We start from the raw sequence: 27,822 nt of genomic DNA, 5'->3' as shown, positions 1-27,822 counted from the left end.
GAACAAGAAGACTATGGAATAATAGTAGTTATGACCAATAAATTATAATAGTTTTTTTCTAAAAACGTTTATTAAAAAATTATAAATTAATATACTTAAAGCGTTTTAAATCAATAGTATAGAAATAGACTCTCAAATCTTTGACTTGCTGTAGCATACCGGTCAACTCCTGTAAATATTCTGATAAATACTTTATTTCTGTAATTTTGTTGCAAAATGTAATTATTTAAAAATATTTTTTAACTAGAACGAATTCAATAAGTTTTGTTTTTATTTCTGTAATTTTATTTCAAAATGAAATTATTTGGAAATATTTTTTAACTGGAACATTCAATAAAAGAAATAAAAAAGGAAAAAAAGAAATAAGAGGAGTGAGATGAGGGTAAAGTATTGAAGCAAAGCAAAATCTTGAGAATTGATCCCTAACCTCTTCCGATCCCCAATTCGCTTCCATCTGCAAATTGAAATTCCTTTTGTTTCTCTCAAAACCAAACAAATTCACCAAACCCTACAACCACCGCTTCAAATCAAAGCCAACAAAACCAACGCAATTGCGCCATCAGAAGGTTCTCTCTCTTTGTTCTCGTGAAACCTGCTTTTCCGCGCATTCTTTTTCCATCATCCATAGTCTACTGCACACGCAAATCGCCAATGATTTTTGTTGTTTATTTATTGATTAGTTTATTTTGTTCGAGACCAATGGAGGTTTAACAAATGAGTGAATTGTCTTGTCTTGTCATGAATTGGTGTGCAGCAGGTGAGAGAGTTTGGAGTGATAGGCAAAAGGTTTGTTGTGTGATAAATTATAGGTGGATTATTATTCGTTAATGATTATGCTTGTCTTTTTCTTTTTTCCGTGTTTCTTAAGGTGTTAGTGTTTCAAGTGGCAGTTATTTGTATTGTGTATGTTTTGAAAAGAGGCACGGAAAGATGATGGAAGTAAAAATTAATGCCACAGATGGATTTATATAGTTTATGAATGATATAATCTTAAACCTCTATTTGTTTTCTTTTGTCATTTTTAGGGCGAATTTAATCTGCTTACCCCACTTGGGGCTGTAATCTAATCAACTTGCCCAATATCACGTGTGAGTTATATTTGAACTGAAGCCCTAATTCATGAGCAAAGTGTCACTGTTCCATTGAATGAGGTCAAATTATGTCTGTCTTGAATTGATGGTTTATACAAATATGTTTGCTTGGGTAATACAAAGTGTCAGCTCCAAATTCATCTTCTTTTATTCTATAGTTATTATGATATAAAAGTGTCCCTAGTTCTATTTGGGTTTGTACAAAGATGTTTGCATGTCATGCAGCATAGTTGATGTGTTTCTCTGATATACTGACATTTCTCATATCACTTCTATTACTATTATTTGCAAATTCATTTGTTCCAAGGTAATGCAGCAACATTTAATTACTGTAAGTAGGTTTATGTTCATTATTATAGGGGTATATTTATGTTTTTATGTTTTTGAATGCTCCTCTGGAATCCCTTTATCCTACGTAGCAGGTCAATTGCAAACTTATTTCATGATAATTGTTCAGTGGTTACAAAATGTAACTGTTAATGATGCATGTGTTTTGCTTATAAAGTACATAAAGTTTTCAGCAACTCAACCCGAGTCAGAGAGAAGAGTGAAACTTGTATCTTAGATCCATTGCCTCAATTGTGCAATCAACGAAATCTGAACAGTGAGCGTTTGGCTTATTCAATCTTCCTTTTCCATTCGGGCTTGCTATGGGGAAGGGAAGACGTTTCTAGACTTATTATTCAATGTTGTAAAATATCAAGATCTTACATGGGATGGGGAGGGGATGAGAGGTCAGAAATGGAATGATCGGAAGTTTGTCACCGAAGATGCAAAATTATATTTAAAGATTAAGATGTGAAAAAATGAAGTGGTTAAGGAAAATATCTTGTAAATCACAACAGTAAATTAAACTGAACGTTCAACTGTGCAAGCCAGCAACAATACAAGACTTTCAGATTCCAGAAATTTAGAAGAATTGCAGATTAGAGACTAGAGTGCAAGGTATTAGAACATATCGGTAGAAAAAAGAGGCAGAACAAAACACAATCGAGAAGTGGCTACAAGAGCAGAGGTACAGTGAGAAGAGAAGAACGAAATGTACATGTGATTGTGGTCTCAGCTCAGACATAGAAAAAATCAAAGGGCTGTGCAAGAATGATCATAAACAGAAGCCATAATCTTCACAATATCAAGATTGTGCGATAGTCCTCACAATTTTCATAACATTTTTATTGATAAATAGTAGTATTATAAGACAGAAGATTATTTTTATTTTATATCTGAGATTTTCTGTGTTTGATCATTTGGTCCTTTTCAAGTATGAACTTTTAATTATGTGTTATATAGTAGTGCAGTATTTATGCCATAATTATATGTTGGAAACAAATGGAAGAAATTTGGCTTATATACTCAATGATTAGTTTAGTTTTATTTTCATGTCAAGCTGATAACTTTATCGTAGAATGGTTACCTTTCTTACTTTTATTAATTTTTTTATGTACCAATTTTGAACTGTCACATTACTTTGCATATATTTAATTGGTTGAATCCTTTTTTGTTGACACAGGATTTTCTATTCCCAAAGGTTCATGGTCTTCTCAACTGCTTTCCTCCATGAAGGTGGCCCCTTTTTTTCTAGAAAAAGGCCAAGAGCATTAGATCATGGACATCGAGATATAGATTTACATGCAGATGCAGGAATTTCCAGTGATTTTTCCTTCTTTTCCTCGGATCAAAATATAGAAAGGTATTCTATTTTTAGTCATTACATGATATTCTGGCTTGTTCTTCTAGTGATATAGGCATTTTATGGGTGGAATTAATAAAAAAATTTCCATTGATAGCCTGTTAAACGTGCTTTATCATTCACTTCATTGAGGTTTAATTTGGTTGTATGTTTGATTGTGATTGTTCTAACAAGTCATTTGATTTCAGAGTTCATTATTTAATATGTTATGATATTATCTATTTGTCATTTTTTGACTGCTAATAAATGGATATTTCTGACACGCTACCGTATCATTTCATAGGGACTTGTATTTGGATTTTGGATTTTACTTCTGTTTGCTTTTTTGTATTCCTGAGTAGGATATTTCATATTAATTATTGGTTGTATCCCTTGTAATAAATTATTTTCTTTAATAAAAAATGAAAGACACAGAAAGCTGCTGACATTGGATGGAATTAATGAAAGTGAAAGATATAGCATATCCATATGATAATAAAACTGCTACTGATTTAAGGAACTTTTTACACTTAAGACATTAACCTGTGAAAAATCTTTTCCTCCCCCCCTTTTTCTTATTAAATTTTCTTATTTGTTTGAGTGCTTCTCTAGGTGCATTAGTGCTGGTGATGTTCCCTCTTCCAGTAACACTGACGATAAAGTTGATCCAGATTCGGGAATGGAGATGAGCTGTCCATCAAATGTTAATAGTGGCTATCTTCCTGTGTGTTCCACCACAGCGAATATATCACACCCGGAACAGAGTTTCTGTGGCTATGTGCAACAGCCCGCTTTAGTGAGTGGATGGATGTATGTGAATGAAAATGGGCAAATGTGTGGTCCCTACATCAAGGAGCAGTTATATGAGGGCCTAACTACTGGTTTCTTGCCATCTGAGCTTCCCGTGTATCCAGTAATTAATGGCACAATAATGAACCCTGTACCACTGAATTACTTCAAGCAGTTCCCTGATCATGTTTCCACTGGGTTTGCATATCTGATTATTGGTATCTCAGGCACAAGGTTGCCTACAATGGCAGTATATGAACAAGATAAATCTTTTGAGCTTGCTGCTCCTCTGGCTGGTAACCCAGATTCACAGTCTGTGTCACATTCGCATGTCAATTACTGCAGTAAGGAATCCAATCACTTAAATCCACACTCAGAGGCATTCAACAGTTTAATATCTTGTCAGATGGTAGTGCAATATCTACTCTTTGTTTTGTCATGTAAAGGTAAGTTTGCAGTACATTGAGGGCATGTCTTATTGCTTATTTCAGTTACGTGAAGAATGCTGTTGGCTTTATGAGGATGAGAAGGGTATGAAACATGGGCCACATTCTATCAATGAATTGATTTCTTGGCACAGTCGTGGATATCTTAAAGATTCAACAGTGGTAAGATGCATTTTTTTTTCAATGAAATAATATTATAGGCTGCTGATCTGTTGCAGGAAATGATTGAACGATTATCCCATTGTCTAGCATAATTTTTTAGGGCGTGTTATATTCACACACAGTTCATGTCTCTCAAATGTGAGTGGAAGAAATTTATCGTAGGATTTCTGTTCAACATGGTTTAGAATGGAAATACAAACATGCAGTTGAACTTTTGCCTAAATTTCCATTTTGGTTTTGGAACATCTTGTTTACTTTTCCATTGGGTTGGTCCTCTAAAATCATATAGGAAGGAGAAAACACAATAATTTTATTGTCATCATTTATACAGTTCTCCTTTCTTCTATAGGAGATTGGCATTGTCCTGCTCTTTCCTTATAAAATCTCTTGCCACCAAGCCTTCTAATTCAATCTTCAACTTATGGTAGATGGTTAGAGGTCCTCCTTTGCTGCCATCAGTGGATTTTTGTGTGACCCCAGCACAATGCCGTGTCTTGATCTGTTCTGTTTAACTTGCTCCTCCAGTGTGGTGATGATGGAGTATTTGTACTATTGCAATATTTCTTTGTCTCGCTCATCTGTTGGTTGTCTGTGTCTGGGGAAGTGAAACTGTGGTGGTTAGAAGGAGAGGAGAGGGGGAAGGGTTGCTGATGATGTTAGAGAGGACTGATAAACATTTTTTTTAAAGAGATATCAAGTTGCATGTTAACTAAATATGGAACAGTTTTGTTTTACTGGTAGGGAAGGGAAACCACTCTTCCCCACTTTAAAAGGCATCTTGAAACCCATTGACAATCTGAGTTCCATTGCCTCTGGTTCTTCACTCTCGATACTTGACTGTAGTCAACCTGGCTAATACATTTTAAATTTTATTTTTTGTTAGTTTCCAACCATTAGTTATCATTGTTTTCCTCTCTGCATTTTCAATCTTACGTTTAATTCTGTTATCAGTTGCCTTTTCCTAAATATATCTCGTGGCTTGAAATTTGTTTTTGTAAGTTTGTTTGTGAAACTTTAATGTAATTATCCAGTACATGTAGTTTTGCTTTGAACTCGACTTGGATTAGTTTTCTTTCTGATGCAAGGGTTTAGAGGTATCCAAATGGTTTGGTATTTCGTGATGCTTGAATAAAATCTCCTGCTCTTTTCTTTCTTCTTACAGTGATGTGAGTTTGAGCATTATTCTGTGGACAATAATTCTGTCCTATTGTGCTTATCTGTGAAAAAAATATAAATAAAATTTCTGTAGCATTATTTTATTGCCTGTGTTTATTTTAGCATACTGGGTTTGGGCTTAAGCCAACAAATTGGCCAAACATTAATTTTATTAGAATTGTTAATGTGGTCAGTTTGTTAGAGGAGGAAGCATGTATATAGGAAGTGGGCATAGCATGTGAGAATAATTCAAAATCATTTTTTAATAGAATCTTAGAGGTTGGGCCGAAATCATCTAATGTTTCAGGAGCAATAGCTCTGGGGTCACTGTGAGGAGATTTTTTCATGTGATACATCTAGTTTTCCAATCAATGACACTCTTTCTGTTTCTCTTTAAGTCACATTCCTATCAATTTACACTTGTTTTCTCTAGTTAATGTTACTCTGTCAATCATCCTTATGACCGACTTTTATTAATTTACAGATCTTTCATTCTGATAAGAAGTATGACACCTTTGTGCTAGTGTCTGTTGTCAATGCATTAAAAGGAGATACCACTGGAACCATTTGTAGATCAGGTTCTACAAGTAATGAGGTTGGCGATATGGTAGACTTGATTAGTGAAATATCTGAGAACATTTCTTCCCAATTGCACATGAGTATCATGAAAGCTGGTCGCAGAGTTGTGCTAGATGGAATTATTGGTGATATTATTGCTGAATATGTTACGGAAAAGAAATATAAGAGGCATAAGCTTGAATCAGCTGCCCATACTCCTGAAAACAAGATGGTGATGTTTAATTCCTTTGCAAGTACTATTGTTGAAAGCTTAAAATTGTGTGCGCCTTACTAAGATGTTGAATGTTTGCTTTAACAGTCTAAGTTTTATGTGCAGGTCAGCAAAGGTTCTGCTATTCCCAGTGATTCTGCTACTTCCCATATTCTTGATGATCGGGCTTGTCATGAAAGTTCCAGACTACCCTCAGCCAGTTTTAAAGCAGTTGGAAGCGTTGAGAATTTTTGGTGGTCATATGCTGTTGTTCGCAAGGTACTTCTTGATTATTGCATGCAAGTCATGTGGAATGCAGTGTTTTTTGATACAATAGCAGATTACTTATCTTCTTGGAGGAAGAGGACTATTTGGTCTCATCCTGAGCCTCAACCATCTACTAATGGATGTAAATATCATGCTGAAAAGATTGAATCAGAAGCTGTGAGTACTACTTCTGCATAGCTTGCTTGAGTTTTTTTTTTTGCTTAAATTGTGCCTATAATGATCATACAATTATTCTACAGTTGGCTCCCAAGCCAGATTTCTCTGAAAGCAATGCCGATGGCTATAATCAGTTTGGAGTATTAACAACAAAAAGAAACCATCCTCAGTTATTTTTATCTCCTAGTAGGTTCGAAGGTGGAAACTTACTAAAAGGTCAGAATGTTTCTTCTCCTTACCATGACTATAAAGATTTGACATTCATTCTTGAAAGCGTGGAGAATGAGCTTCACTTGTCTTCAAAGGCATCTTTTGCTGATTACATACGACATTTTGTTGAGAAGGAAGTGAACAAAATAGTTCCTTTCCCAGAAGAAATCATATCAAATGAGGTAAGTTGATTGTAAGTGTTTGTATCCTTTTTTTGTACAGACACTTTTATATTGAAGATTACTTTAATTCTTGCAGGTTGCTGTTAGTGACACTTGTTTTTCAGATAAACTGGCTGACGAAACGTTTGTTAAGGGAACTCTAAATGACAAGTCTTTGGATTCTGTTGAAGCAGGAAATTCATTTGGCAAGTCTGCATCTGGAAGCCTTATGTCTGGTATATTTTCAAAAGCATTTAAGGAGTTGTGTGGATATGTAGATGATGTGGTTGAAGAGGAGACTGATAACCTACCACCTGGAATTGAAGAGAAGTCTCAACCAGTTGTCATACACCACAATTCGAAATTTCGACCTTCAAGGTTGGTTGAATGTCATCCTAAGATTACAGAATATGTTGCAACTGCACTGTGCCGACAGAAACTGCATGATGAAGTTCTGGAAGAGTGGAAGTCGCTGTTTCTTGATTCTGTGCTCAATCATGTTTTTATATCATCAAGTACCATAAAGAAACATTTTATGTCTGATGGTCAGGAGGTAAGAATTTTATCAATCCAAATATTCCAATATGTTTGAGAACATAAAATACTGCATTTCATCTTGATCTCTCCACTTGTCTTTTTTTTTAATATTAATTTGTCTTATTATTGAAAGTTTATTGTTTTGCTTTAATTGTTTATAATTCTATAGAAAGGAGAAACGTTGAATTCAAGCAAGGAGAATTTGAATGGTGTTACTTCTGGACTGGGAATAGTGAAGGAAGGAGCAAAGAGTTCTTCGGATGTTCGTCTGGTGATTGGAAAGAATACTTATTGTCGCAAGAAGCTATCACGGAAGGAGTTAGTTTCCTCACAGACTGTAACAGAAAATAATTCTAGGCCAGCGAAGAAGCCCGTGGCCAAGTTAAGGAAACTTGTTTGTGGAGATGTTGGTGAGGCTGTTGAGGTTGAAATAGCTTCTGTTAAACATGAAAAGACAAGGAGGATTAAAGGGAAGAAGGATTCATCTTCTAAGGGCAGGTCTTCTGTCATTGTCAATGGTAGCTCACACAGTGATAAATTATCTTTAAAGAATAAAGCTGGTCAGAAAGTGTTGAAGGTTTCAGGTGAAGTTCAGAGTATATTTCGTGCTTAATTTGTAGATACTTCTTTCATGATTATAATTTTTTTTTTTTAATAAGAGCTGTCCACTTTTCCTTATTCAGAGAATGTTAAGGATGTTGTGAAATCCACTGTAAAAAAGCTTTCAGTGTCTACTGATTATAGTGTTGGTGAGAAGAAGGTTGTCAAAAGTGATGGCTCTGTTAAAGAGAAAACTACAGGTAATTGCGCGAGAGAGATTCAAAGTGGTAGGTTAATTGTAATTCTTACTGGATTTTTGTATGTTTCTCAGCTTCCTGTTCCTGGTTGAAACTTATCCGACTTTTGTAAAATGTATGCCTTTATTCAATTTTCAGTCTTTGCACACACAACAAAAACATAGCCTTGTATGTCAATAGGTGAGGTTGGCTACATAGATCATATAACGAAGGCATTTGGCTTTGTTTGGACCAAATCTTCAGAGATATTTAGCAGGAGATCTCTTTTAACAATTTCCTTCAATGTTCATGGTCTGCTTCCCCCCCTTTTTCACTGGACTTAAATCCTTCAGTATACTCATTATTGGTGCTTCCAATGACCTTCTTTGTACTTGCCAAAACCACTTTTATTGATTTTCTATCATGTTTTCCTCAAAATATTAATGTCTCCTTGTATAAAATAATTTCATATCCCATCTTTCTTGTGTGACTACACATTCATCTTAACATTCTCCTTTTTGTTACTCCCACTTTTTCCTCTGATTGTCCCTCCCTGCCAACAGTTTACTACCATAGAGTGTAGCTATATAGTTATACATTCATTTCCCATCATATTAACATCATGTTTGTTTATTGAAAACATTATAGTTAACGACTCTTTCTGACCTGTTCATGTGGATAATCGGGTTATACAGTTAAAAGGTAGATGTATAGGTTTACAACTAAAATGTTTAATGTCAGACCTAAGTAATTATTGACTCTGTAGTTGGGTTTGAGTTGAATAATTTGGTAAAGCAAATCTTCTTACAAATGGGCTTGTGGATGATTATCTAAATAGATAGTTGAGGTTAACTTCCCAGTTATATCATATGTGGCTTACTGTCAAACACATGATAATTTTGTCTTGTGATTGGTTACTCCACCAGAATTTGACCTTATCTCGAGTCGAGGGATCTCCAACAAACACAACTATGAATATTTCCTTTGTTATTAAAATAGGAACTAAAGTGTTTTTCTATCCCTCATTTGACGTTTTTTAGATCTCAAAAAGTCACATTAAATAGCTTACCGAGACAAATTATACCTCATTTTCCCACATACTTTCAAACTAAAAATAGTGATACCATCTTGACAAACATTACCATCATTCATCCTCTTGAGAGTCTCTTTTACCTTTCCAATCCAAAATCACTGGTTGTATCCCAAAGCCTGTTCATCCTTTTGATATGTTGATCTGTGGCCAAAACTGTTGTTTGCCCATCTTATGCTCTCCATTTTTTGTCCCGATATCTTTGTCAAACTTTTCAAAAGCTTGAGATAGATGCGTTGCTCTTTTTTCTGGTTTATTGTACCCATGCGAGGCTTTAAATTTGTTTCTTACCTTGTCTTGAACACATTCATTCCACCCTTAACATTTTATTGAACACACACTCACATATATTTTATGGGTTTCCTTTCTTATATTTACAGCAACGAATAAAGCATCAAAATCAAAAAGGAAACGTCAAATGGATGGTACAGCACCTTCACATCCCCCAAAGATTTTGAAAATTTCAAATGGTGGTGCTTATCTGGGAACCAGTAAACAAAATACAGTGGAAAGTACGAAGTCTGCTAAATCCAAAGAATTGAATTTGTGTCCTAGATCTGTTGGATGTGCTAGGACTTCTATTGATGGTTGGGAGTGGCATAAATGGTCTAGAAGTGCCAGTCCTGCATATAGAGCACGTGTCAGGGGCCTTCCGTCTGTCCAGAACAAGTGCATATATTCTGAAAATAATTTATCTCAGTTGCCAAATTGTAAGGGTCTTTCTGCAAGAACAAATAGAGTGAAATTGCGTAACCTTCTTGCTGCTGCAGAGGGTGCGGATCTTCTGAAAGTGCCTCAATTGAAGGTGATTGAAATATTAAAGTGTTTTTGGTCATTTTTATTTATAGCATCTTGATGTCAGATTTAAACTATTTATTTTCTTTTATCAGGCACGGAAGAAGCGGTTACGTTTTCAAAGGAGCAAGATTCATGACTGGGGACTTGTTGCCTTGGAGCCAATTGAGGCAGAGGACTTTGTGATTGAGTATATTGGAGAACTAATTCGTCCTCGGGTAAAAAATCTGTTGTGACAACTATTCATATTTTAAAGTCATATTGTTGGTTGATTTTGCAAAGTCAATTTTAATGTATATATTCTGTATGTAACAATATGTATAAAGACCATTAAATTAGCATGTTTCTCTCTATAGCGTTTCCAAATTTCTTATAAATAAATGTTTAGGATGGAGTACTTTTTGTCATCTAATTGCACTTGAGTGAGCACATCTGTTGTGATTCTTGCAATATGATATGGAGGGATAGTGAACTGCTACAGTGGGATGATGAGCCAAGGGTGCCATGGGTGGGATTGAACAGAATGCTTGTTGTTGGTTAAACTTTTTAAGATGGGTTTGGGCATTGGAATGAGGATGGTGGTGGGGTTGTTGTGAGGTGAGATGCACCTCATATTTGTGCATCTTAGGATGTACAGGGGCAGACGAAAGGAACTGAAGAGGTGGCTGAACAACAAAATGGGTTTTTTCTGGTTAGGTTTTGAAAATTAGAGAGAGAAGAGCTTGGAGAAACATAAACATTATTGTGCATTATGTTATTCATCTTAAAACCAATAAGCATCAAGTGAAGTTATCCTACAGTTAGATATAAACAGTGGACCCCAAAAATTTGAGGCAAGTGATGTGGGTGGGACCTTCCAACACGTTGATAATGAGGAAATAATTATTTCTAATTTTAGAGTTTTTTGTATTAAAATATATATCGTATTATTTTGAACAATTGATAATGAATCTTAATTTGTCTTCTGATTTGCATTTCAATTCTTGACTGACAAACCATGCAATGGTCAATATTGTATGGGAAACTGATATGATTTTGTCTTTGACAGATATCAGATATACGGGAACGGGAATATGAGAAAATGGGAATTGGAAGCAGTTACCTTTTTAGACTTGATGATGGTTATGTGGTCAGTATATATTGTTTTAATAATTTTTTATTTTGGATGTTTCATTTATCTTGCTTCTGTAAGGTGACTATGAAATAGTTCTTTCAGATGAATCTAATATTTTATTCTCCCTATGTTGGTATTGTTTGATATCTTTACTATGTTCTTCTGAAATTGAATTATAATGACGTTTGTATTGTGTTTTGAAATTTTGTGGCTTTTTGAAAGTTGATAACGACTCTTGCTGACCTGTTCATGTGGATAATCGGGTTATACAGTAAAAAGGTAGATGTATAGGTTTATAACTAAAATTTTGAAGGCCATACCTAGGTATTATTGACTCTGTAGTTGGGTTTGAGTTGAATAATTTGGTAAAGCAAATGTTCTTACAAATGGGCTAGTGGATGATTATCTAAATACATAGTTGTGATTAAATTCCCTGTTATATCATATGCTTACTGTTAAACACAGCTCCCTTTTTAAGGCATTTTAGACACATGATAATTTTATCTTGTGATTGGTTACTCCACTAGATAGGCTTAAATAAGACCTAATCTATAAAATATTGCCTAAGTAAAGTGTTAAATTACATGTATTCTGCTTGTTTTCTCATTAGTATTCTCTGGATAAAAATATATATTGATAAATTCGAATCCAGTGATAACTATTGAAATGCTACATTTACTTTTCCTGTTCGAGTATATGCAGGTTGATGCCACAAAGAGAGGTGGGATTGCTAGATTTATTAACCACTCGTGTCAGGTACTTTTGTACTATTTAATGCATTTTTTTGGTATTATTCATGCATTTAAAGACATGTTTCGTGTGTATACATGTCACTTCTGTTCTTGATTTCACGTTCTTCTTAATTTGGACTTCTTTTTTGGCAGCCCAACTGCTATACAAAGGTTATATCTGTTGAGGGTCAAAAGAAGATTTTCATATATGCAAAACGACATATAAAGGCTGGTGAAGAAATAACATACAATTATAAGTTCCCCTTGGAGGAGAAAAAGATTCCATGCAACTGTAGTTCCAGAAAGTAAGATGATGGCAGTTCAATTTCTGAGCATGTTTTATTTTTGCTATCGCTGCTAGATATTTTATCTACCTTAATTTAATAAAAGAAGTTGCTGTGACTATGATGCATGTATACCCTCTTGAATGATTGTCATGTGTTACTTACACATTTCGTACAAGTACTTGTTGCATACACATGGATATTCGATCATCGGTTTGCTTCACCGTTTTGATTATTGCTTTCTAATTTTATGTAGTATTGTACATACTTATTCGGCATGTGTTACTTGATTGTCACGTGTTACTTACACATTTGGTACAAGTACTTGTTGCATATACATGGATATTCAAGCATCGGAATGATTTAATACTTAATATCACTCAATTACAAGCCAGATCATGAAACACAAGTTTTCTATTTTGTTGTTTGATTTGCTACTAGTGCAAAACGTTTGCATCACCCTTTTGATTTTGCACATACATAGTAGTTCCTCATTGTGATAAGAATTTTGGGTGAGCCACACCATATAAGCTAGTCATTGTAGTTGGAGTTTTGGGGAGCCCAATGCATTATAAGCCCTTCACCAGAGTCATATTCTTCCAGTATGAGACTCGAAGTCCTGTACAACTAAAACAATGCATGTTTTTTTTTTAACTTTTTCTGATTATATAATCCTAGTTGATATATCAAGGGATAAATATTAACTTTTGTTTGTGGAAGAGTAACAAAAGGTTTTCTATTACATTGAAATATTAGTAAGGTGAAGAATGCAGAATGCATTTTTAGCATGATATAGGTTATAGCAATTGTAGCAAGTATTAGTGGTGTGTTGGATTTTTGACGGTGGGCTCTGGCAGCCACAAAACGGATGGCGGACAGTGTCTGAATTGACCATGGGGGAATACCTGTGGAGAATGAAGAGTTGAAGGGGTTGGGTCATGTGACCGCCCCTTACTCAGTCCAAAAACAGTTTGAACTCTAAAAATAGTAAATAAAATGGGCTGGGCAATGCAGCCTGACCAAAACCATCCTATAAAAGCTTGAATAACCTTTTAAAATGATGGAAAACAGGTTGGGCTACTAAAAACCAAAAAAAGAGATTGGACTTGTAACATGACACACCAAGCAATAGTTAGAAAACCTCAAACAGGCTGCGAATAAAGTTTTCATTGTCGATCCAACTTTACAAAGTCTGGTGATCAAGCCAAATCCCACCACTTCAGGCTGCAGAGCTGCCCGAAAATATCATTAACTCCCCTCAGGGCAAATGTAATCAGTTTAATACTTTTATTCTTCAATGCTCTGTTTTCATCATTAATTTTGTCTGTGAAACAGTATCAGTGCCTCTCACATGTGATCCCATGGCAAGTGGCAGCTGATGATGACTATTGTATTCATTCATTACCACCTTGGACAATTTTGTCTCTACGTTCTGGACCCACCAATTTGCACTTCACTGTCAGTCATCATATGAAGAATCAGTTCTGTTGATTTTGTGATTTTGGTGGTGGATTGATGTCAGGTCAAACCCAAAACCTTCATTGTTGTTGTTGGGCCAGTCTTTGGCTCCCTCCTTACGGAAACATGGGCTTCCCTAAGCCCATGTTTTTGTACCCTCTTTGCAATCCAAAAATAGATCCATTTTTGTGTCATCTTTGCCATTGTGATTCTTGATCACACGTAATTTCAAATGCGTTTTATGATTTTTTGTCCAAAATACTGTTGTGTAACTGTGTCATCAACTTCTTCTCTATATGCTATTGGTTCTTAGCTCTCCTATTTCACTTCATCTCTGCATTTGTTTTCTTGCTACTCTGAGTTTTTGAATCTTGAAGATAAATCCCGAGCTCTGGTTAACAGCTGAAGCAGGCTTTTCAAAGTAAAAATTGTAGCATTTTGGTTAGCTTCTCCTCCTTAAGCACTCTAAGTCCCTCAAAATATCTAAATTGATCAGTCACCAATAAGTATTGTTTCCCTATCAATTTTGGAATCATTTTCACAACCATATAGCTCCGAGATTGGAGCTTTAATAAGATTCTCAAGAGCTAGCTGTTATAGTTGGAGAGCCCAAACCCTAATCAACTGCCCACTAGAATCACAGATTTTCAATGTTGGACTTGGATACTAATATGCCACCAAGCATTGCAGTGCCAACACTTGTGCTGGCTGGTTGTACCCTACCCTTTGACTAGTCCTGGGAAACATTCCAGTGTTGATGTCTCCACTGTGCAGCTAGTTTGCAGCTGAGGCTGTGATACATGATGGAAGGTGCTGATACTAATTGATAGGAACCCCATATCTTATTAAAGAACACAATTTCTATCCGGCAGAATGACAAGGGTATGCATCTCCTTATGCCCAAAGGTCACAATTCTCTCACAAATGACAAGATGATCTCTTTCTTCCCTAGTGTATCTTATTGACAACGCTGGTATTTTGTAACTATCCCCAATCTCCAACTAAGTAGCTAACTATTTCTATCTATTACACTAACTATCTATCTAACAGGTATCCAACCTATCATAACTAGTTCCTAATGGTTACCTAACAAAAACCATCAGGAGAGACCTTGTTCTGAATTGTTATAATTAGACACATCTTATTTCTGTACAAATCCCAGATTAGGTGCTAATTAGCCTTAGATTTAGAAATTACATTCATTTGTAATTAATGTCCATATATTATAAATACAATGGTGAGTGGTCTGGTTTAGACACAGAAATTCGAATTAATCTTAATGATTTTTTCTGAAAAATTGGTTTTTGAGGATGAAGCACAATGGTGTTGTTTAACTGACCCCTGCTCATGTTTTATAAATAATAAGCATATAATATCTTAGTTTATTTGACAGATATTTGAACTTGATGTGTATTTTCGTTCAGAACATTTAGGACAAAAATGAAGGTGGAAAACTGCCTTTTTGTTTGTCATTGCATGTGGTTGAGATATACTCATTATATAACATATCTATGTATTTATTATGCAGGTGTCGTGGATCATTGAATTAGGCATTGATTGGATTTTTGATACTGGTATGCGCTTACTGCTGAAGGTGAATTTCGTTGTATACAGCTTCACTCTAACTTGTGTCATGCTTTTGTAGGTCATTCTTTTCAAAGTCCACATGTTAAATTATTGAGTGGACAGGATTTCAACATAGGTTTGTACTCATATTGCATAGAGATTAATAATGGTATTCAATACTGTTAATCATTTCATTTCATAAGCTTCTGCTTTCTTGTCCCTTTACATGTCCTCATTTTGTAAATTGTTGGTTTAGGGAGTTTATGCACTTATGTGCGTTCAACTCTTTAAACTTGTGAATATGGATTTAATTTATTAAACATGTGAATTAATCTTTTGGAAAAGAGTACACCTTAAGTGTGATTGTTTGGTAGGTACAACTGATCCGAAAAATTATATGGCTTTGATTGGAACATTTGGTATATTATTAATCACGTTGTTTTGTTTCCAGGATTATATTCTTTCCACAATTGTTGGATGTTGCATTCTGAAGTCTTGACTCTTATTTTAATATTTCACTGGGCATCAAATGGGATGAGTTGCTAAACTAGTTGTTTGTGATCATACCTTGTACGTTTCTGCTCTCAAAATAATCTATGGTGTTCATGGGGGTTATTTTTATTTTTAAATACTAGCTTGTTATTTTATTTTTATATTACATGATGTGGCTACCTGGGTAATAGTTGTATAGATTCAGTTACATCTGTGTAACAACTTGCTATGTTAACCTGTTAATAAATGCATAGCCTTATACTCATTGGGTGGCTGCTTAATATCTGCTTTCTGCTCCGTTATTTTACAACTTGCATTGTGTTTTTAGTCATCACATTTCTAGGATTTTCCAAACTACATGGAGATTTCTTTATGGTTGTTGATATATATCTTTAAGAAAATGTCCAACCAACTACTGTTCTTTGATTGTGTACTCCAAATCTAATATCATCAAATATTTTGTATGAACTAATCTAATTCCAATTAATAATGAATACAGTTTACCTTAGCATAATTCGGAAAGTTTAAACTTTATATCTTTCGATTGTGGTGGGGCTAGCATGTCCTGTGGTTTTAAATTCTATTGCACCATTATGAGTTGATACAGCCACCAAATATAAATATTTTATTAAGATAGCTATGAATGGTTTAGCTCTAGTTTCAGACGTCATGTGTACATGTATTTGCAGTTTTTGACTGTTTTTTTTTTCTATGTAAACTTTAATGCATATGGTCCACTAAAGCAATCATATCTTTCTTCAAAAGTTAATTTGATGCATGTCTAGACTTCTACATGTTTGTTGATTTGCTTCTAGATAAACGATATGTTGAAATTTAGTATTCCCTAAGTAGGGAATAGTTTTGATAGATCTCAACACTCCATGTTTTTGTTTTTTATACTTTGAGGTTCTTAATATATAATTTAAAATCAAAGACATGCAATCTAGTGCACGAGTTCTGGTTATTGATTTAAGTCTTGTGGTGTTTCAGGTTATCTATCAGCATCGTTGATGATATAGGCTGCACTGAATAATATTGATGATTGATATAAAATTCGGATTGCCTGCTCGTTTGGTGATGAATTAAGTAGCTCGTTCATTCTTGGGACTTTTTTGTGGCAGTTGAGTTTCTTCTCTTTGAAGCTGTAAATAATTTTTTCCATGTATATATTTTTTTTGCAGTCAAGGAATGATTTGTTACAGGAATTGTCTAATTCATTAATGAGTAAAAAGCTTTGGAAACATTAGTACAAGCTACTGAAAATCAAAACAGTGCTAATCTCAAATCTTCATTCCTGCCCCCTAATTATTCACATTTATTAGTTACACCCTCGTTGTTTATATAACAAAGATTTGATTGAATTATATTAAAAGCTGCGGCTTAATAAGTGGCAACTATGTGATATATCTACATGCCAATAATGATGATATTGAAATTTCTTTTGACTAGTGGGTTGTTAAATTCGTCGACATTTTTAAACAGTTAACTATTAATTATTCATATGCTAGAATTTCTTTAGCTGTTTCCTTAGCGTAGACTAAATGCTCTTTTGGTCTCTATCAAGGGTTAATTGCACTTTTGGTCTTATAGGCATTATTGCAATTGTGCAAATTTAGTCCTCTAAGTTTCAGTTATGTTAGTTGGGATTTTTATGTATTGTAAATGTGTGATTTTTGTCCCACAGGTTTCAATTGAGTTTCTTAAATATCACAATTCTGATTTTATTCCTTTTATTAGTTGGATATTGTTGATGTGATATTGATTGATGACTTGTTTGAAAGATTAAAATTGCACAATTGTGCGATACCTTATGACCAAATTGATGCTATTTAATCTTTGGGACTAAAATGACTTATTTGTAATATCTAAGGGATTGAATTGACTCAATTGAAATTTGAGAGACTAAAATTTTAGAATTGCAATATCCGAGGGAGCAAACATGTAATGAAGTCTAAAAATTATTAGTTATACTTGGAGGTTTTTCCCATTTGTCAACAATTTTAGACATGACCCAAACTAGGGAAAATGGTAATATTTGAAGTGAAAGGGGTCGTATTTGGGAACTTCAATTTTACTATGGTTAAGGGTGATATTTCCTGTTACTTAGTGAAATATATACTAGTATGTATTTATGTATGGAATTAATGTTTATTTTAGCACTCTAGTTTAGGGATTCTAAAATTAAAAGGAATTGTGGTTATTGACTACTTGAATTTTTAAAGTCCTTTGTGACCTATGATAGATTACATGATGTATCAAGATGTGTTGCCAGTTCTTAATCGTGTATGCGTGTAAATGGTCGCGAAAAAAAGCATCTTGGGGGACTTTTGATTAGTGTATCTTACTAGTGCGTAGAATTTGTAGATGAAATTGGTTGCCTTTTATCTTCTATTTATTTTGCTTCCCTCCTTCAATTCCTGTGGTTGCAGGATTAGCTCACGTAGGAAATACCGTTTTAGTTTGCTGAGTTGGATCATGCCTACTGGTATGTTTCTCTTTCCGTTCCTTGTTCTCGTGGTTCCTGATGACTGGTGAGTTATCTCTTATTTGTTATCCACTGATTCCCATTTCCATTAAGCCCTCGAAAAAGTATAGTGTGCACCAGCCAAAGGTGTTTGGATAAAAGGATTTCGCCTTTATTGGTTGAGTTACTTCCTTCTCATGCTTTATTTACCTCGGTAATTATGTCCTCACGAATAACAACGAATTCATTGCAAATTTCCAACAACTATTTTCTGTTAAAGTATTAAGTTCATTTGGAGGTTGTAGCATCAAATAAATGATAAATTAATAAACCACCACTACACAAGCTTCTTTAATGTCCACGAAAAAGTTGACATGAATTGATAAATTAACATGGGTTGAGGAGTTTGCTTAATAAAATCGTGAATGTGTTTTATGTATATAAGTTGGGATATTAGATTCACATGTGAACATCTGTGGAAGTATAACAAAATCAGCTATTTTACAAATTCATCGAGGCATTGGTTGTGTTTTATTATTTGCATTTGCAAATGACATACTTTGAAGAAAAAAAACCAAGCATGGTAATGGGATTTACTCACCTGATCGATTAATCATTCTGCTCATGATAATTGCATGACTTAAGTCAGAGCGTTACAAATCCTATTGAGAATGGTGGTTTGCCGTGGCTTTCCAAAAGATGAGAATCCAATCTTGTAACTTCAAAAATGATGAAGGGCCTAAAGCTTGTATGCACTATAGTCTCTTCAAGTTTGAAAACCGTCACCATAGGCGCGCAATTGCACCTCCTAATTTTTGTAAAATTGTAATTAACTATATTAATTCTTTTGCAAATTATGTACTTGTACGATATAGGAGTGTGTAATTATATTTTTTGTCCCCCCTGGTCCAGGGTCTTGGATCTGCCACTGGTCATCATATAGCTTGGCTGCACGTGTTGGCCTTTCGGATTATAAAACATCAAGCAAACGCAACTGTATAATCTGGTGGTGGCTTGTGACAGAAGTTTAAGGATGAACCGATTCATTGTTTTGCATCTATGATCGTCTAAGTGGGTATACCCATAATCTTTCAAGTTCTTATACGACCAATCCCCATTGGCATTAAAATATGGTTATGTATTTTGAGCAATTAACTCCGCCTGTGTCTCATAATAAAACACAGCCGGTCCCCAGCCCGGAAAAAAGGAGGAGGGTTGCAATTTCAAGTTTCTGATTAAATTAAAATATGACAACCAATGATGCACCTTTTAGTCAATGAAAATACTACTTGTTTCATATAAATAATTCACTTTAAAAATTGCATGGTCAACTTGCTATAAATCAGATGGTCAAAATAATTTATAGATAATATCTTGTTTTTGTGTTAATTTTATGTTGTGCTAATTTGATGTAGTTTTGTAACGATTCACACATTGTATTTAATCTTGTGGCTTGAAGTCTTTAATTTTGAATTGAATAGTCAAATTCCTTTGGTTGTGCTATGTATATACTTCAGCAGCCACACTGATATTTTTGTATTTTAACCAAAGTTGGTGGTAGGAGTTTCACAAGAGACATGATGTTTGGTCCTTAAAGCATTGAACCGTTTCACTTGTTTTTAGTCACTTTCAATTCCATAAGAGAAGTAGCCAATGTTTCTTAACATGATCAACGAAAATACCTATGAAAACCCTTTTGACCCGGTATTTCAACAACACTACCAATACGTACCATCTCAAAGATACAGAAAATTTAAGGAATTACCATGTAAATATGCGAAGAATGTAAATATTAAGACAAACAGCAACCCCACTCTGAAGAATGTTAGCTTCGTTACATGGAATTAACTAATTATATAACATCATGCAATATATGATTTCAGAGTCCTATTAGGTACATAAAGTTTATTTGTGGATTTAATGATGCAATTTTGTTAGTTTTACAATGTTGTATACTATTGTTTTCATAGCAACCAAGAACCCAAGATTTGTGCTACAGAGCTATTGAGGTAAGAAACGGTAATATACAAGCTTACTGCACAGAGAAAAACATTTTTTTTGTTCTTTTAAATGCATTTTTTATCCTTTAAATTCATTCTTCAAATTGGAAAGAACATATAACCTTTGGGAGAATGAAATATGCTCTGATATAGTTGAGTATCTCATTATATTTCTCCACTTTAGTAATAGAATAATTCTAATGAAAATTATTTTGGTTTTTTTTTTCTCAATAAAATCAACATTTAGTGTAAATTTCACAAATTCGATTAAAATTTATGAAAATTTCTTATATAAATAATTTTAATCTATGTTTAAGAAATCACATTAAAATATTAATTTATTGATAAATATCTTCTGTTAATAGTAAGGAAAAACAGACAACATATAATAGAAAAGAATAAGAAGAAAAAACATATTTACACTTTTGCATTAAAGGAGAGAAATGTATAGAAAAGTACATAAAATACTTTATTACAAAGAAAAGAAAAGGAATGTATAAATCTTAAATCATAAACTCTTAAAAAAAAGTAAAGAGAAACTGAACCAAGAAACTAAACTAGTTAAAATATAGCCAAGCATTTTCAGTTTTAATAATTGTGGATTTATCTTTTTATCCCCTGCAAACTGAATGTTGCTTTAGATCTAATAGTCAGTTTGGGTCTTGATAAGAGAAAACTGGCATAAGGAGGAGGCTTGGTTAAGAGATCAGTTAATTGAAATTGACATATGTATTGATGGTGATTTCTCCCTGCTGTGATGCCTTTTCGTTGACAAACCAAAATTCTAACTCAAAATGATTTGATTTTTTATGCCATATTACCAATATAATTTCACATTGTTTAGGACTCGAAGTCAAAACTAGTTTAAATATATTTTTTTCTCCTTCAACTTATCAAGTTGTCTTTTAAAAATAAAACTGTGATGAAACATCAACTTCTAAAATAAAAAATACTTTAGATGTAATGATTAACTCTAATTTTGTTATTTTTTGTACTTGAAGTAAAAACAATTTTGAATGGAGAACTAGATTTGTACCGAGAATAATGATACTAAGATTGTCACACCATATCAAAGGTGGTTTGATTGACTTAATTTGAAGCTCAATGAGAAGAGACTTGAACCACTGTATTTCAACAAAAAGAGTAGCCATGACTCTAACTTAAGCTTCAATTAAGCTTCAATTCTGGATCTAGACATTGAAGATGCCAATTTCATGCAAGCTCAAAATCAAAACACAAGAAAATGTCTCCAACTTTCAATCGGGGACGAGGTAAAAGGCATGGCAATCAAAGAACCAGTCACAACGCTTTTAATATTGTTGGCATCAATTTGATGAGAATCTTGTTGAACTGAGTCTAAATCAACCTTTTGTATCCACATCTAACACTGATCAAACCATACCACTGCCACCAACTTAAATACAATGGATGTTTCTTCCTACCCAGACAATTTGGTCATCAAGAATGATTAGAATGGACAATATGCATATGAGAAATGATAAAAGATATTTCTTTATAATGCTCTAATATCAGGTAAGGAGATAATATCCGACTAAAACGTGAGATTTGTATTCATTTATATATTATAAAACATTATAATCAAGTGAAATTTAAAAAAAAATATTAGAAGAACTATCCTAACATACTTGTAATTCTTTTTAAAGAAAAACAGAACCAAGAAATTAAACTAATTAAAATACAATTAACCATTTTTAATTTTAATAATTGGAGATGTTCTTACCTTGTTCTTTAGTTAAAATTTGGAGATTGAGTTTAAAATATGGATTTCGATTATCAAGGTGGTGAGAGAAGTTAAAATTTGAGGACTTAAAAGTAAATATCTTATGTTTTAAAAAACAAGCTATATTTTTTTAAATATTAGTAATATGAAATCGATATAATAAGTTGATGAACCCAATCTTAAGATACTATTCATATTCATTTTTAAACTTGCTTAAAATTCTCTTAAAAAAATTCAGAAATATAATGAATTTTCTTGAATTTAATAAAATATTTATAACCTTTTTTATTTTAGCTTTTCTGAATCAAGAAATATAATAATTTTTCTTAAGTTTAATAAAATATTTATAGATTTTCAATCTTTATTTTTTTTTACATCTATATAAACAAAGATTAGACCAATGATAAAAATATAAATGATAACAGTGTAATTAATATTGTCTTAAACTTTAAAAATAAAAATAAAAATATTTAAGAAATCTATACTTAGGAGTACTAATTAACGTTTAGTAAAGTGGCCATTCATTTTAAAATCTTAATTTCTCTTGTCTCTTTATCCATCTCTATTAAAAGTTTGTGTTTAACACAGTTTATTACATTAAGTGTGTTATGTTGCAAAAGTGGAATAATGTCTTTTTAAGTGTGTGTATGTATCATCACACTTTATATATTTTTGTGGTAAAGAAGTGAATTATTCAATTCTGCTTTTGCATGTCTCAATGTTGGTGCTTACATTTTTTATGTCAACGAAAAATGGCAACAGAAGAATCATGCCAAAGGAACGAACAAAAATATCTTTGGCTTTTTAAGTGATTCCAATGCCCACAAAAATAAAGAAAAGAAAAGAAATTACGTACACATATATGCATTACAAGAAAATTATCAAATGAAAAATAATTTTTAGAAATCAAAATAATTAATTACAATAGTAACTAAATTAAAGACCATTTTAAAAACTAAAACAAAAATTGGTTTCTAAATTAGTTTCTATTATTGTTAAATAGTTTCTAAACTGATATCTAATTAGCAACCAAAGTTTTAATTATCAATTATTTAGTTTCTAAATTTGGTCTCTAAAACCTTGGTTGCTAATTAGATATCAATTCAGAAAATTATTTAACAATAATAGAAACTAATTTAGAAATCAATTTTTGTTTTAGTTTCTAAAGTGCTCTCTAATTTAGTTATTATTGCAACTAATTATTTTGGTCTCTAAAAATTGGTTTTTATTTCATGATTTTCTTGTAGTGATGTTTTTAATGGAATAAATTTGCTTTATTAAAATCAAATGGAGAGGTAGAAAAGCTTATATATGATCCAAAATGCCAACAAAATCCATCATTGAATATTTTAATCAATTAATATCAAATTATATATTTTTATATGAAGTTATTTTTATAGAATTATATAAAATATTCTCAATTTTTTTATAATAATTTTATCTTATTCAAATAAAATGATTTCAAATGAAAATTTCCAAATTTATATATGAAGGAAATGCAAAAGGAAAGTAACCATCCACTCGCACTTTCACTTCAAAAGGAAAGAATAAAATAACTATTTTGGGATTTTTTTCACATACCTTTTGTGGTTGTGACCACATACCCATAACGTGCATATTAAAAGTTTAGGACATATATAAGTTGAATCTTCTTGTATATTTCAATTATATAGTTTCATAATAAACTTGAATAAAAAATTTCAATCATAATTTAAATATAAAAATAAGAACAACAATACAATAAGGATTTTACATAAGAATAAGAATAAGAATGAAATATCACTACAAGAAAATCATGAAATAGAAACTAATTTTTAGAGACCAAAATAATTAGTTGTAATAGTAACTAAACTAGAGACTATTTTAGAAACTAAATAAAAAATTGGTTTTTAAATTAGTTTGTATTATTGTTAAATAGTTTCTAAATTGGTATCTAATTAGAAACCAAGGTTTTAGAGACCAAATTTAGAAACTAAATAATTGGTAGTTAAAACATTGGTTGCTAATTAGATATCAATTTAGAAACTATTTAACAATAATACAAACTAATTTAGAAATCAATTTTTTATTTAGTTTCTAAAATGATCTCTAATTTAGTTAATATTGCAACTAATTATTTTGGTATCTAAAAATTGGTTTCTATTTCATGATTTTCTTGTAGTGTATATGGCCTAATAGATATAAAGAAAACAAGAAAAAAGAAAAAAGAAAACTTAAAAAAGAGTGAAAGAAGAGTGGTGCATCTTGGGAAAAAGAACATGAAGGTGATTCTATACTCTTTTAAGATAAACTTCATTGTTGATAATTACTCTTTAAGAAAGTTTTTTACATATAAGGTGTCGAAAATCTCTCTCTAATTCATATATATTAAAAGTGATTTTACAAAATTGTAAATGTAAAAGAAATGCTTGCAAAATGAAATCCCAATGCCAATTTGAGATCTAAAATTTAGATTTCTTTAAAAAGCTTGGTCATGTTATTCTTAATTCTTTGTAGCACATGCTTTCCTTTTGGTGGCACCATGTGATATATGTTTGAGCTTTGTGCTAATTAAGTCCTAAACAACAATTATTACTTCCACATAAAGTTCGAAGAAAATATCTCATAATTTCTACAAGTCCAATAAAGACACAACAACAAAATTTAAGAATTATTTTGGGAAGCAAGACTTCTAGATACTCTATTTAGAATTGTAAATTATGGAGATCCAAAGAATTAAAGAATAAATTTTATCCTCGGTAGTTATCAATCAGCAACAACATTCAAAACAAGGACACTCTTAAATGTAGTCAAAATATTAAATTTTATTATAAAAATATCATTAGTTTTGTGATGAATATTATTAACAGGGTATTCTTGTTTCAGACTTTTTTAAAAATTTAACCTTTTTAAGTTTGTATTTCTTAAATCTACAGTGTTCTTTCGAAATGGATAAAAAATAAAAAATAAAGTCTAAAGTGCTTATGAGAAGTGATTCCTAAATTTGTGCCACGTACATGATTCGTTTATTTAGTAAAAGAATTATATGTATAATTGTATTAATTAATTTTTATAATAGATTACTTTATTTTACTACTTGGATTTTGGATTTTAGTAGTTTATTTATACCTATATAGGATTTTTCACTTTAATTACTCTAAATTATTTTTCTATTTTATTTTGTTTAATATTTTGTTTTATTAATTTATTTTGGTTATTTGGATATTTTATAATTTTAAAAGTTAATAAAATAGTTCTTTAATTTTTAAATTTTATTTTATTTATTCTCACTTAACTAGGAGAGTGGAGAGATTGTCATGTTAATTTAATTTTATTTTGTTGTCACCTGACAGGACAGGAGAGTAGAGATATTGATTACTTTTCTGTTTTAAACTGATATTTTTTTATTAAATAAGTATTTTTTTAATTTTATTTGTTTTCACTTTTTTTTTATCAGCAATAAAATAAATAAATAGGCACTTAACTACTAAAAAAGTATAGAGATTGATACGTTAATTTTATTTTATTTGTAGTCACTTAACTAACTGGCAAGAGAGTGGAGAGATATTGATTCTCCTATTTAAAACAGTTTTCATAAGTAGTTTTGAATGTAGAAAAGTTTTTAAATTTTATCTCTCTACTCTCTTATATTTCTTGAAATGCAATAACATATATCTTATATATACAAATACACATAAATTTATATTTAAATATATACATATAATAAAAATAAATACTAAAAAATATGGATGCACATGCTTAGATTGACAAGTATTAAATAGGAGTAAATATAGATAAGTTTTTTCTCAATTTAAATTCTGTCTTTTAAATTTCAAATTTATGGTTTCTCAGACAAAGTATATGTTTTTGTTTTAAACCCGGGTGAAGTTTAGAATATGTTTGCAAAATTTATTCAATAAGAATTTTTGGGAGGAAAAATACGAAAAAATATAATAAATTTCTTCATAAACTAAAATTAACTTATTACGTACAAATTGAAAATAAATATAAAAAATAATAAATTGACTTATCCATTAATTAATTTTAGCTCACAAAATAAAAATTCTCCTTTAAATATTTATAAGAAAATTTGTCCACACATATTCTTATTCTCTATAGGATCCAGTAGAATATTAGAGGGCAATGTATATTGATAAATAACAACCTTTTTCATATTTTTACTGTTCCTTTTTATAAGGGTCCTCTAAATCTTATATTTGACTTAGTTTAAGAATGAATGAATAAGAAAATTAGTAGTGATGCATTTTTTTAGTTGTTTGGTTATGTAAGAAAAAAAAAAAAGAGGTTATTATATATATAAAATTTAGAAAGGGAGGTTTATAAAAAATCGCTTTCTTTTTCTCTTCGAAAAAGAAAAAAAAAATGTAGAATCTCTATAATTTTTTTATTTCCTTCTTTTTTTAATGTTCAACAAGGGTAAAAAATATTTTCTTCAACCTTTTTCTTTTCTTTCTCTTCATTTATCTCTTTTTCATCTAAACCAAACAATGTGTTAACTTTCACAATGATTTTAGTTTCCTCAACAATGATTTTTATGCAAGTATAGGATGTAATATTATCTTCAATATAGTTACTTGATTATATGTTAGAACTAGTAGTATCCTATGCAATCCAGGATAAAATATGCTAAAACTTTGACTTTCATTTATAAAATAAAATGTTACTTATATACTCAATACAAGAAAATCATGAAATAGAAACAAATTCTAAAAATAAAAAATAATTAGTTGTTATAGTGATTAAATTAGAGACAATTTTAAAGATTAAAAAATTTTTTGGTTTCTAAATTACACTACAAAAAAATCATGAAATAGAAACCAATTTTTAGAGACTAAAATGATTAGTTGCAATAGTAACTAAATTAGAGACCATTTTAAAAACTAAACAAAAAATTGGTTTCTAAATTAGTTTCTATTATTGGTAAATAATTTTTAAATTAGTATCTAATTAGCAACCAAAGTTTTAACTACCAATTATTTAGTTTCTAAATTTGGTCTCTAAAACCTTGGTTGCTAATTAGATACCAATTTAGAAACTATTTAACAATAATAGAAATTAATTTAGAAACCAATTTATTTATTTTTTTAATTTCTAAAATGATCTCTAATTTAGTTACTATTGCAACTAATTATTTAGGTATCTAAAAATTGGATTATATTTCATGATTTTCTTGTAGTGTTAGTTTCTATTATTGTTAAATAGTTTCTAAATTGGTATCTAATTAGCTATCAATGTTTTAACTACCAATTATTTAGATTATAAATTTGGTAGCAAAAACCTTGGTAGTTAATTAGTTACCAATTTATAAGTCATTTAACAATAATAGAAATTAATTTAGAAACAATTTTTTTTTTAATTTCTAAAATAGCTTCTAATTTAGTCAATATAACAACTAATTATTTTTTATCTCTAAAATTAGTTTCTATTTTATGATTTTCTTATAGTGACTGTTGAAAAATTGAGTGAGTATATATTTAACTTCTGAGAAAATAATTCAATGATCCTTTTGTTGAAGATCTTTATTCGTGATTTACATGAACCTTTGCTTGAAATCCATATTACTACAAGAAATTCATTAAATAATAATAAGAATTAGAAACAAAAAATAATTAATCACGGTTTTAACTAAATTAGATACTATTTTAGAAACTAAAAAATTATTTATATTTAAAGTGATTTCTATTATTAATAAAAATTTATAAAATTATTTCTAAATTGGTATCTATTACCAGAATTTTAGCTACTAATATTTTAGATTCTAAATTGGTCCCAATTAGTTTTTTAGAGAATAATTTAGAATCTAAAATATTAATAGATAAAACCTCGGTAGCTAATGGTTAGATACTAATTTTAAAATTACTTTATAAATTTTTATTAA

General features: G+C 31.4%; 1 protein-coding gene across 10 annotated transcripts; it reads left to right on the top strand.

The window, feature by feature from the left end:
• Positions 1–364: 364 nt before the first annotated feature.
• Positions 365–19,500, top strand: SDG25 (SET domain protein 25). Of its 10 annotated transcripts, none has more exons than XM_090294738.1 (22): positions 365–566; positions 2,602–2,781; positions 3,373–3,958; positions 4,041–4,157; positions 5,797–6,102; positions 6,208–6,525; positions 6,609–6,917; positions 6,994–7,449; positions 7,603–8,017; positions 8,117–8,233; positions 9,680–10,104; positions 10,190–10,312; positions 11,143–11,223; positions 11,911–11,964; positions 12,093–12,244; positions 15,210–15,255; positions 15,327–15,383; positions 15,699–15,817; positions 16,730–16,859; positions 18,169–18,224; positions 18,853–19,028; positions 19,116–19,500. In XM_090294738.1, the coding sequence occupies exons 2-16, from the start codon at positions 2,624–2,626 to the stop codon at positions 15,229–15,231; spliced, it is 3,639 nt and encodes a 1,212-aa protein (XP_090150864.1). In that variant the 5' UTR covers positions 365–566; positions 2,602–2,623; the 3' UTR covers positions 15,232–15,255; positions 15,327–15,383; positions 15,699–15,817; positions 16,730–16,859; positions 18,169–18,224; positions 18,853–19,028; positions 19,116–19,500. The 10 variants fall into 10 exon arrangements, with proteins under 10 accessions (XP_090150864.1, XP_068481941.2, XP_068481954.2 ...); XM_068625840.2 differs by having other exon boundaries at positions 18,849–19,028; XM_068625853.2 differs by lacking the exon at positions 15,699–15,817 and having other exon boundaries at positions 18,849–19,028.
• The last annotated feature ends 8,322 nt before the right edge of the window (positions 19,501–27,822 follow it).

Source organism: Phaseolus vulgaris, chromosome 9 (genome assembly GCF_051622355.1).
Source record: "Phaseolus vulgaris cultivar YP4 chromosome 9, ASM5162235v1, whole genome shotgun sequence".
NCBI classification, from domain to species: domain Eukaryota; kingdom Viridiplantae; phylum Streptophyta; class Magnoliopsida; order Fabales; family Fabaceae; genus Phaseolus; species Phaseolus vulgaris.
Note: the sequence above shows the minus strand (reverse complement) of the source record. Positions and strands in the feature narration are given on the sequence as shown.